General features: G+C 39.1%; 1 protein-coding gene across 3 annotated transcripts in view; it reads left to right on the forward strand.

Moving 5' to 3' along the window:
- LOC111867892 (circadian locomoter output cycles protein kaput) overlaps positions 1 to 12852 on the forward strand; it is a 34308-nt gene that overhangs the window by 9099 nt on the left and 12357 nt on the right. For 2 of the 3 annotated variants that reach the window (XM_023858103.2, XM_023858105.2), the window contains exons 6-11: positions 2752 to 2872; positions 6610 to 6705; positions 7732 to 7816; positions 7909 to 8040; positions 8626 to 8732; positions 10313 to 10460. In XM_023858103.2, coding sequence (XP_023713871.1) covers positions 2752 to 2872; positions 6610 to 6705; positions 7732 to 7816; positions 7909 to 8040; positions 8626 to 8732; positions 10313 to 10460 — 689 coding nt within the window. The remainder of the gene's footprint in view (positions 1 to 2751; positions 2873 to 6609; positions 6706 to 7731; positions 7817 to 7908; positions 8041 to 8625; positions 8733 to 10312; positions 10461 to 12852) is intronic. The other variant, XM_023858104.2, reaches the window with a different exon arrangement.

The following is a 12852-nucleotide window of genomic DNA, read 5'->3' on the forward strand; positions in this document are numbered from 1 at the left end:
TCCACAGTGCGTGGACCTGCAAGAAGACCACACTTTTCTCGGGCCATTATCTTCGTAACCGTTCAACTTTGGACATAGGTGTTTTGTGTTATATCAGCATACTTTAACATAAGGAACACCCTCCCGAAGTTTGGTCCATTCCTCCTGGGACACCATATATAATTATTTGGCGTGTGTGTGCGATAATAAGTGTTTCACCGGCAAGTTGACATCCTTCTGCTTCTTCCCCTACTCAGCTGACTTTATGGTGAGTTACAATGCATAAATATTTTTCTCACTGCCATTTTTTTCAAACCAACATCATTAAAATCAATTTAATAATACAATAATCAATTTTATGCTGAATAACATGAGTTTTTGGTGATCAGCATGGGATATGTCAATGAAAATTAGCACAAATTAATTTAATGATGTTGGTCTGAGGAAACTACAAAATTCTACAAGATTTAATTAGTCCAGTGATTGATAACTAATTTAAATGTAATTTTATGTTTGTCAACATGCCACACCATATACATAAGTGTACTAATACTCTTTATGATTATGCTATAATTAATTGCTAATATTATGTTAGCTTAATGCATGAACTTTAACAAAACTGGAAAGGTATTTATGACTAAATTTGTTGGGACTGGGCCCTCATCTTATAAAAAAAGAACTTAACTGGGCCGCGGTCTCATAAAGGTTGAGAACCACTGATCTAGACAATCAGCTCAAAGATGGCGGTAAGGTTGTCAGCCTTACGCGCCAGTCACCCTTTACTCCCCAGGAAAATTATTTAATTGATTTCTGGAAGTAAGTAAGTAAGCATGCAAATTGATGTAGCACTAATGTACTGGGCTTGTATTTGGGAGGTGTTAAACTTGAGTTTCTGTGAAGCTACCAAATATTATGACCTGTTTCTGTTACTGTCTCAGCATCTTCCTGCCTTGGGATACTGAAAATTCTTGTTCATGTTATCAGGGCTAAGAAAATTTGAGTGATAAACTTCTTGGGTATGAAGGAGGGATGAAACGCATCACACAATAATATTTGCTTTAATTATTTTATTTATATTCTTCGCTTGTACAATTTATACTTGTACGAGGGGGGACCCAAAAATAACTGGAAACGACCTGTTGCGCGCCCATGCTTTGTAGTTACGAGTTGTGCTCCTAGGTGGTGTTAGCTGGGGGTCTCCCGCGACTGTTAGTGAGCTGGCGTCAGTCTGAGTTAAGTGGTTTGTCTGTGGTGCTCTGTTGTGTGCGTTCCTGTTTCAACCCTTTGGCGATTAGTGAGATGGCCGACCAGAAGGAACAATTCTTTTAAGAAATTCTGGATCGTTCTGCACTTCACTCTTCAAGTCGCGGCAAACATTCACGCGGTTTTCTCTTTGGTCATCTCCGAGCAAGCGAGGAACAAATTTTGCAGACACCCGTCTCATGTGCAAACCTTCGGTTAAAATTCGCTGGACCGTGCTCCATGAGATGTTCGTTTCCTCAGAAAGTTGGTCAATGGTCTTTCGACGATCTTCATCAATTGCACGTTTGATTTTGGCAATGTTTTCGTCATTTCTTCCTGTCGAAGGACGCCCGGGGCGTGGCATGTCTTCTGTTGACATGTTGCCAGATTTGAAACGGGAAAACCACTCGTAGACCTGTGATTTCCCCAAAGCATCATCATTAAAGGCTTGCCGAAGCATCCCAACAGTCTCGGCTGCAGTTTTCCCTAACAGAAAGCAAAATTTCACGCACACTCTTTGTTCCTTCTGGTCAGCCATCTCACTAATCGCCAAAGGGTTGAAACAGGAACGCACACAACAGAGCACCACAGACAAACCACTTAACTCAGACTGACGCCAGCTCACTAACAGTCGCGGGAGACCCCCAGCTAACACCACCTAGCAGCACAACTCGTAACTACAAAGCATGCGCGCGCAACAGGTCGTTTCCGGTTATTTTTGGGTCCCCCTTCGTATGTTCATTTTTCTAACATTTTGTGCAATTTTTGCACAAGTGCTTAAAGTGAACACACAGTGGAGGCAGTTTCTGTCTGTCCATGGCATCGGATCAAACTTAAGAATCTTCTAAGAAACAAATCATAGTATATAAAATTTGATGTATGAGTAATATAAATTGTAGTTGTTGTTAAGATGCATAACTTAGATTTGAAACAATTTGAAAAATGACGAACTTTTATAAAAATACAATGAAAATATTATATGTGGGATGAATATCATGGCAAAGTTGCATTTATATATGCAGCACAGTGGAGCTGTTAGCCTTCGTTTATTTTTCTTAATATTCTTGAACAAGCTGTATAGTTCCGTATTTAGTTAGTAAGTGACTCTCATAATTTAACTGTGTTTTGCTGGAAGGATGAAAGTTAATGTGATTCAACATGTAGCATTCATTCAAGGTATAAGTACTGTGTTACAAGTGTGGTGACAAGGTAGAAACCACAAGTAAATATAGAAGATTATTAAAGTAAAGGAGTTAAGTTCATTTTGAAAGAGAGATTTTTATCAGTGAGATTACACATTTAATGGTATGAAGGTGATTTGTATCAGCAATAAATAAACATGGGAGGCATTGAGGTGTGTGAAACCATTAAGAATGCATTTGTAAAATATGTGTATCCTAAATATGAGTACAGTTTTCTTCTCTTGTTGCAAAAGACGAACTTTGTCAGATATGCTGGTGGATGGACAGTCTTGTGAATTTTGTCTTATGTGTTCTCTTGTCTGAAACTACACCTTATTACCCTTTACAGAGTGACCTTCTGAACATGACAATGTATGATTTGGTTTTTGAAGAAGATCAGTCAGAGTTCTACAATGTTCTGCTCAGTCCTGCCAACACTCTAGATGCCATGAATGACAGTGATGCAAAAGGTTTGTGTTATGTAGCTGGAGAAATATTGTTGGTGGCTAATGCTGCAGTCATGACCTTTTGTTATGGTATTTTCCACCTCGCATCCCAATATTGCTCTCTTACGTGTCATTCTGTTAGTAAAATTTCACACTTCAGGAAGTAATTTTTACCAGTCCTTCACCATTCTTGCAAAGTACACAGTTTGGTGAATCAGTTATACAGTTAAATAACCCTGTAATTTCTTTGCTTCTAAGAGGCAAAGTAACCATAAAACATGAACAAATCATGAAATACACAGAGATGTAGTACAGGAAACAAGAAATGTGTTGCCACCTTGCCTTTTTATCTTATGTATTTTATTCAACAATGAAGATTCGATAATCTAATATGATGCTCAAAATTGAAGATGTTGTGAGTAATGAAATTTGGTGCACGCACGTACGCCCACACACACACCTGCGTACATAGACTTTCATGCACACACACTCTTCTGTTTGCAAAAGTTACTCATGTATTTCTCTCTGAAAAGTAGCCCCTTTCCAGTGATCTAAATTAATGCAACACCAAGATTCATAGAATTACTGGGTTTCTGGACTTTTTCTATTGTCTGGAATTCTAGGTAATAGAGGATACGTTTCAGAGACTGGGTCTGTTTCCCTCTTGAAGTGAGGAAGGAAGACATCTACTCAGCTGGTCCCCATAGAAAGAGCTAATCTCAATCACAGATTCCCTCACCTGAAGAGGGAAACAGATCCAGTTTCTGAAACGTCGTGCCCTCTATTATCTAGAATTCCGGACAATGGGAAAGGTCCAAAAATCCAGTAATTCTGTGTGTCATCCACCATCATCAGAACCCTTTAGAATCTACTGGGTGTTCCTAAAAGAATGGTGGGGTTTCAGATACATATATATTTCGTAATTCTTACTGAAGAGGGAAACAGATCCAGTTTCTGAAACGTCGTGCCCTCTATTATCTAGAATTCTGGACAGTGGAAAAAGTCCAAAAATCCAGTAATTCTGTGTGTCATCCACCATCATCAGAACCCTTTAGAATCTAGTGGGTGTTCCTAAAAGAATGGTGGGGTTTCAGATACATATATATTTCGTAATTCTTACCGTGTACAATCATAACCTGTGTCAATCGGAAGCTTAACTGTCCAGATTTTATGTGCATCCATCAAAGTGCCACTATGTGCGCACATTTCATTACCCGGCACACATTAATGTGATAGTCGAATTCCTGCCACACCAGCTGCAGCATTTCAGGTGTGATGGTCTCCACAGCACGATTGATTCTGTTTCGGAGATCCTGGAGCGATTGGGGCAATGGGGGTACATAAACCATGTCCTTCACAATCCCCCACAAGAAGAAATCACATGGAGTTAAGACTGGGGTGGCCACCGGAGAAGGGGGGCATCTTCACCTGCAGCACGTCCAGTCCATCATTGTGGAAGGACCAGATTAAACAAACCTCTCACATTGTGATGGAAATGTGGGGGAGCGCTGTCCTGTTGGAAAATGTAATCATTGGAATCATTGGCCAGTTGTGGAAACAACCAGTTTTCCAGCATGTCTTGGTAGGTGTTACCAGTCACTGTTGCTTCAGCGAAGAAAAAAGACCCATACACTTTTTGTTGAGAGACAGCACAGAAGATGTTAATTTTCAGAGAATCACGCTCGTGCTCAATCTGTGCATGTCGATTTCGTGTCCCCCCGATACATACATTGTGTCGGTTAACTATCCCACTCAGATGAAAAGTGGGTTCATCACTGAAAATGAGACATTCCACGAAACCATCGTCTTCCATCTTCTCATGAATGTCCTCAGCAAAATGAGTTCCAGCTACCTTGTCTTGTGGTTTCAGAGCTTCTAACAGCTGCAACTTGTATGGTTTCATTAATATCCGCTTACTCAGCACCCTCCACAACATCGTCATTGGCATTTGCAATTCTCTGCTTCCTCTACATAATGATTTTTTTGGGCTTCCCTGATACGTCACCCTCACTCTTCCCATGTCTGTATGCGGCACACATGACCACCCAGAACTCTTGCCTTTACAGAGACATCCACTGTCCACAAACTGCCAGTACCATCTGCGAATGTTGTTTTCATGTGGCGCCTCCTTCTGGAAATGTACACTAAATTCACGGCACACTGTAACGATGAATTTAGACATGTCAAATCGCAGCACGCAATAGGCCTTTTCCTGTTGGGTTGTCATCTTACATTTCACACCGCCTAATTGTTTGAAATGGAACTAGGAAAGACCACCATATACAAAATGAAAATTTGAGAGCCGCGTTATGAATCTGTATATGTTTTGCTTTTCATCACTAAAACTAATGGAGATATACGGCAATGAAATCCCACAAAGATTAATTTTCCCATTCATGTACTCTATGTTATATTATAAGTACCTCCTGTAGCTTGGCAGACATTTAGAAATGACCATTACTCTTAAGGTAACTGTGTTGCTGCTACTTATAGGAGATAATGCAGGCTGCCCAGGCCACAGGACAAGCACTTGGTTGATATGCAGTCATATCTTGAAACAGGCCTCTGTAATACTATTGAAAGCCTGAAATGCTGGATGTACTTTATAAGAAGAAATTAAAATGTGTAACTTCCCTATACTGTTTTATTGCAGAGAAATGATCCCTCCTTACGTCCACAAGTTTCTAAAATTCCTGTAGATTTGGTGGTTTCACCTGTAATCCAACTTATTTTTTCTCTCAATATTTACTTTCAGAATTGTTTATTCATTTGTATGCATTACAAAACCAGCATGAGACATTTCTAGCAACAAACATTTCATATCACCAAGAAGAAATTCAAATTGTTAAGTATTTTGGTATAAATTAGGTAGACTGTGACAAATGCATTCTGTTGCAATTACCAAGCAGGGCAATGGTATTTTTGAAAAAGGAATATGTTGTTATTGTAACAGATTTGCTCAAGGCATTTCTAGGCAACGGCCCTGTAAACATGATCCAGCGCGCAACAATAGAAGATGTGTCTCAATGGATGAATGTTATAGCTTATTGCTAGGTAACAGTCAACGTGCCAATGAACTCGCTGGCTAGGAATCGCATGATTTGTGTATGATGAAATCCTGTTGTGGCTTAGATTAGTGCAGAGTGCAGTACAGTTTAGTGCAGTGTAGTTAAGAGTCAGTTGTAAGAGTGTGGCTCTGAAGAGAAGAATTTATGTGTAATATTTGGAGTGGGTAATTCAGTGAAACTGTTATAGTTCCTGTGTTGAGATCCGTTGCCTGTGAAATGGTGAACTGGAAAGTGTGTAAGTCAGTGACAGCGCTGTATTCATTGTAATTAAGAGAAATTATAACCGAATTACTAATAAATCCAATCATCCTAACTAGAACCTGTTATTTTTGACATGTGTACCCCCATACACATGACATTAAAGCACTGTTTAATATTTTTGGCCAAGTATGGATTGCTTTCACTTCCATCCTTTAGAAGAAACGTGATTGCATTACAACCCAATATAAAGAAAATGGAAAGTTTGATTTATATGGGTGGCATCTTTCAAGATACCATATGCCTGAAAGACTTCCTATTTCTTTCAAAACTCTGGATAACTCGTAACCGGTCTGAGAAGTAAATACTGAGTAATTTAATTACATTAACAAAATAGGTAGAAGTGTTCTTCTTATGAAATGCTGTTTTTGCATGTTCTTCACAAAAAAAGAGTCTCTGACATTATGCATGAACATACCGATTTTTCTATTACAGAAAATCGTGTCACTTTCACATGTCATTTAAAACGAGGTGGTCTTCATGTCCAAGAAGAAGATACATTTGAATTAGTGCAATTTGTGGGATATTTTCGTAAGTTTGGAGACTGATATTATATTAGAAATGACTGTTGTTTTAAAAATAGCTGTTTACCTGGTGAGGTGTGGTTTACCCATACCTAACACTGCCTCCACAGGGTGAATTTTTGCATGCTCCTTCTCATTCTGTGATACATCATTTGAACCTTTATGGCACTGGGCAAGCGGGGATGCATGAATTGGTGGATAACTTTAGACATTGCCCATGCTTCAGTGGTTATTGATGTTCACCTTATGTGACAACTGTGAATTGCATGGTGTTTTATTTATTAAATACTGCTGTTGCTGTTCCTCCTTTTCCTCTGTCTTCACCATTGCTGCCACAACCACCATTGCAGCCGCCATCACCACCCCCACCACCTCCACTGTCACCTTGCCCACCTTCTCCTTTTCTGCCTTTTCCTTCACTTTCACCTTCAGCACCATCTCCCGCCTCAACACCTCCTCCTCCAGCTTTTCCTGTACCAGCCTCCCTTCCACCATCTTCCTCTTCCCCACCTCCTCTCCCCATCAGCATTATTGCTGTCATTGCTTCTGCCATAGCCACCACCTGAGATATCAGCTTGTTGTGATTGTTGTTATTATCAGTTTCTGCAGCTGCAGCAGTGCCAGCAAAATAGAATTAGCAGAAATCCAGTTTGAGAGTAGTTGATATTAATTCACAGTCAGATCTAGAAGTAGGGTTAGCTTTATGTGCATTGTGTTGAGTTCCGGAGTGCTTTCTTTGACAGCTGTATTCAGGGCGTTATGACATCATAAGTGTTGCCCCATCAGCAGTATATGTAGGAATGAATTCCTGAACATGTATTCCATTAGCCTCCTCTGTAATATGTATTGGTGATTTCCTTGTGCTTTTCTGCTTATCTGGAGTGTCTGCCATGTTCTGAACTGTATCATCTGTCTAGTTGTGAAAAGCCATTTCTACCCCTGTGCACATGTAAGAAAATATTTTCAGTTATGCATGACTTGTGTAGTACTTCCTGTCCAGTGGTTCTCTTATGCAGAGAATGATTTTTTTCAGGTCCTAATGCGGAACCTCTTGAAGCGGATAACTTTATTTCTAGTAGCAGCCATTTTAGCAGTTTCTCTGGTGAAGCAGATTCACGGTATGTATGTGACATGTGACAGAATTGTTTTCAAAGTGATAGTGTTTTATTTAAACTTCTTGTCACATGTCAGATGTTTGCATTTGTTTCAGGTTGGTATTTGTGGGTACAGGTAGACTTCATGTGCCCTTGTTGATTCGTGAAATGTCTGTGGTTGATTCCGCAAAAAGTGAATTTACTTCACGTCATAGTCTGGAATGGAAGTTCCTGTTTTTGGACCACAGGTTTGTAAATTTTAGGTCTAAATATATTTGAGTAGCTTTCTTTTATTCCTTAAAGAAAGAAAGTAGGCTTATTTGATCTCATGCTATCATCATGAACCCAATGATTGATTTTCACAAAACTTGATATTTACATCATGCCATTGGATCTTATCCCAACCTCATAGTTTTTAATTTAATACAGCAGGGTAGACATATTGACTTGTTTATTTGGGCATGACACTGGTATCACATAATTTAGGGCCCTGAAATGATGTATGGAAATAGATTCTTAAAAATTATAGAAGTTTTATTAAGGTAATTTTTTTTTTTTTTTTTTTTTTTTTTTTTTTTAANGTTGCATGAAATATGTACTGTATAAGGCATTTGGTTTGATGGCATTTAACATAGTCATAATCTGTATTATTAAAAATTATGCAAAGAAATAGTTCGTCAAATTGTGTAATTATTAATTGACAATTCCTGCTAACCGCACCAAAGAATTTGAAATTTGAATGAAAGTGTGTGTCACAGTTTCTGCCCTATATTGCTTGTTTTTTGTTCTGTTAAGGTATCTTATATAGTCAGTGAATTGTTTGATTTTTTCAGAGCTCCACCAATTATTGGTTATCTACCTTTTGAAGTTCTTGGAACATCTGGATATGATTATTATCATGTAGATGACCTAGAGAAGGTAGTCACGTGTCACGAAGCCTGTAAGTTGTCAGTTTATAATTTAACTTTTTTTTTCTTCCTTATACTGCATATCTGGTTTTAGAAAAAGTAAGGGAGGGACTCGCAGTGAGTAAATGAAAAATCCACAGATTTCATGTGAAGAGGTTCAGTCTCAAGAAATTAAATGAGGTAGACAATTCTGTATTTCAGCATCCTGTTGCAGTTGTTTAACTTAACATCCATGTATTTATCATCCATCAATATTGCAACACTTATTTATTCACTACTTAATTTTAATTTTAGTTTAACATTATACTCATACACTTTGACACTACATGTTTCGGCCCAAATGGCCATCTTCAGGTGTCTTGTTATGTTACAAATATTTTATTTAATTATGGTAAAACTGCTACACTGTCTTAGTCCGTGTTAAAATTACATGTAGTTCTCTTTTCAAGATGAAACCAGATAAAATCCTTTAAAGTTATTGTACCCGCGCTATTTTGGTGCATTTTATTTCACCTCACATGGGGTGTCGTGCATTCATAAATGTATGTCTGTCCAGGGTGTTTTGTTTCGGCAGCTTGCCCCTCACGTTCATAGCCTACTTTTCAGTTATGACTGTCATATGCCCCTGGTTTGCATGTTTCCTCCACAGCGTGTGGTGTTGTCTTTACTAGTCAACACTAGTTTTAACATAATTAAAAAAATATTTGTAACATATCAAAACACCTGAAGATGGTCGTTTGGGGCCGAAACATATAGTGTCAAAGTGTATAATGTTAAACTAAAATTAAAATTAAGTAGTGAATAAACAAGTGTTGCAATATTGACAGACGATAAATACATGGACGTGAGGTAGACAGTTAAGAGCAGTATTAGGAACCTCAAATAGGTCACAGCTTTGGAAGACTTAGATAATGATGGTAATATTAATAGGGCTTGGGGAACTGTTAGAGAGAATATAAAAATTTCAGCCAAAGAGAGTCTAGGTTATTATGAATTGAAGAAGTGTAAGCCATAGTTCGTTGAAGGATGCTCAAAATGATAGACCACAGGATCCAAGGCACATTGCAGTGGTTACAGGATTCAAGCCAAATTGCAGTGATTACAGGATCCAAGCGAAATAAATGGGGAGAATCTGAACAATATAAGACATGAAATAGCAGGCATTTCAGGAATAAGAAGCAAGAATATCTGAAAGACAAACTTGATGTGCTTGCAACAAACAGCAGTGTTGTGGAGTCCCATGTTTGTGTCTACCAGATTACTGGCCCCTCCTGTCTGATATTGTTCATGGTTTCTCCCCATCTCTCCAGTGAATGTGCAGAAAGTACTTTAAAGTAGGCCACAGCTGTCTTTTTCTAAATTCTTGCCTGTTCACCTTTTATGTATATCATTCACATGTATATATCCTCTCAGAAGCATTATGTAGCCTAAGAATAAATAAAAAATATTAGTGTTATAAGTTATAAGATGTGAAAAGTAAGTTGAAATGAAGTATTACACTGTTGTTAATTTTAAATGACATGAAAGTTTGTGATTCTTTGTTTAACTTTTAAGAATGGAGATGAAATGAATTGTGCTAGTTCAAACAAGAGTTGATGACCTTTACTTTCAGTGATGCAGAAGGGTGAGGGAACATCTTGCCATTATCGGTTCCTTACAAAGGGCCAGCAGTGGATCTGGTTGCAGACAAGGTTCTACATTACCTATCACCAGTGGAACTCCAAGCCTGAATTTATTGTTTGTACACATCACGTTGTTAGGTATGGTTACATGTTAGAATTAAGGGTGCATAATGTTGGTATGTTTTCAGTACATTTATATATTGTGTCATGCTTATTCACGCTATGCAGTGCTATTTAATCAGTTCCACATTTTCCCACATATTTTCACTTCATTCTTTTGAACAAAATCTGTGTACCGAAGAATATCTGCAGCATGTTTATACCACATAAGTAAGTAAGTAAGTAAGTAAGTAAGTAAGTAAGTAAGTAAGTAAGTAAAGCTATCCCTGTAACAGGCCGTGGTGGCCCATAGGGTTGTGAGATGTTGAGGTTCCCAGATTTTCGAGACAGTTGGCTCAAAGATGGCAGTAAGGTTGTGAGCCTTACACACCGGCCACTCTTTATTATTATTTATTTAATTAATTCCTGGTACTCATTTCTGTTAGAGGCTGAGTCAAACCCGGGGCCATAGTGCGGCTGGAAGGATTAGATAAATTAGTAGAACAAAATATATTGTAATTACTTGGAGTTCTGACAATCAAAATTTGTTGTTTTTTTAACAAAAATTATACAAACATATATGGTTCCACTTATGGTGTATATGGTAGATATTCATCGGTACATAGTAAAAATATATTAAAATAAAATAAAAATATGGAATTTGGCTTTTTTGTCGCTATATGCGAACATTAAATGACTGGCAGAAAATCATCCCACAAGCACTGGGCAAGAGCTAATCATTAAATCATCTTGTTATTCAGCGTGGTAGTTTATTTTTTTGTGGCGCTACAGCCCCCCAATTTGGGCCTAGGCCTACCTCCACGAAATTCTCTGTTTTACTTCAGTTTACTAGATCTTACACATTCGGTAGGACTCCTTGGGTGAGTGATCAGCTCGTCGCCAGGCCTCTACCTGTAGACAAACACAGAAAAACGCACACAAACATCCATGCCCTGAGTGGGATTCGAACCCACGATCCCGGCTTCTGAGCGAGCGAAGACAGTGCATGCCTTAGGCCGCTCGGCTACCGTGACCAGCATATTCAGCGTGGTATAGTCTGAGATACTCACAACGTCCTGAATATGGATAAATACAATAGTAAAACAATTAACCTTTGGGTTCCTTAAAGTAGGAAATTTGTAGAGCAGTTGAGTAATTGCCAGCTCTTCAAGGAATACCCTGTACTGTAGAGTATGTTATTTGTGGACATTGTTATTACATTTTATTTCTGTAAGTGAGAACTTATACTACACTTTGGTCTTGGATCTAGTTTTCATTGGTTTCATTTCTAATGTTGTCATGTAACAAACTTTCTTGGTCTTTTAATTTTCTTGTATAGGGAGTATAAATTTGTTGGTTTTTATAATATCGTGACATAACACCTGAAAAGTAAAACAGTGGAACCAGGGAGACAGCCATTGCTAGGGAGCGGTTTGGTAAACACATCATCTTCGCAAGAGCAGTGACATGCTACAGTAGGAAAGCTGCGGGAAGCGGTGTTGCCATGTGGTCTGGCGCCAGGCAGACAGGCAGCACATGATAGCATGTCACCCACAACAACAGAGGAATGTGTTTTTGGTTTGGAGAATCCAAACACAAGCCAGTCAGTCTTAGTTGAGAGTCTAGGGAGAAGTATAGAGAGAGTCTGCAGGCAGACAGACAGACAGACAGACCAGTCTGAGTCTGAGGCTGTTGTGAGACAGTTGCCTCTAGTGGAGGTGTGGGAGGTGGAGCAGCCCCCATTGATGTAATCATTTCATAGCAATGCTGAATTAGTTGTGCGACAGTCACTGGCCAGTAAGGACGTCAACATGGAAGTTGAGGGAGCTATGTGACTAGAAGCTGTTACCAGACAACCGGTTAAGACACAGCAAACAAAGAAGACTTAGTGTGTGACTTAGCGATAGTGCTAGCGGCCTACGTAGTCTAGAGGTAACGTTCCCACCTCATGACTCATGGTACGCGGGTTCAAATACCCGGCGGAGGTCGTCGAATTTTTAAGGGCGGAAAAATTCAGGGAACAAGTCCTCCGGGAGGGACTTTAAGCTGTGTGTCCCGTGTCGTAACTTTACGGCACGTAAAAGAACCTCATATCCCCAAAGGGGATCACTGAGCCAAATTCCAGGACGTTTCCCGCCCAACAATAGTCTCTAAGGCCTCCGATAGATGGGGGAAGCATTATAGACACCGCTAAGCAAGTGGCCGAACTCGCTTGCTCGGCGGGACTGATGGTATGCATCATTTATCAGTAGGGTATAGAGACTGGTAGAATATCATAGAGGGAAGCACAATAGATCAAACTGGTCGCGGTGCATGGGGAAACCCACCCTCTCTAAATAATAATAATAATAATAATAATAGCGATAGTGCTATAGTTACTTGTAGTTACAATCCATAAGTCTTCCCTAAGTCCAATTACCGATCCAAATCC

The sequence above is a fragment of the Cryptotermes secundus genome, unplaced genomic scaffold (genome assembly GCF_002891405.2).
Source record: "Cryptotermes secundus unplaced genomic scaffold, Csec_1.0 scaffold111, whole genome shotgun sequence".
Classification (NCBI taxonomy): Eukaryota; Metazoa; Arthropoda; class Insecta; order Blattodea; family Kalotermitidae; genus Cryptotermes; species Cryptotermes secundus.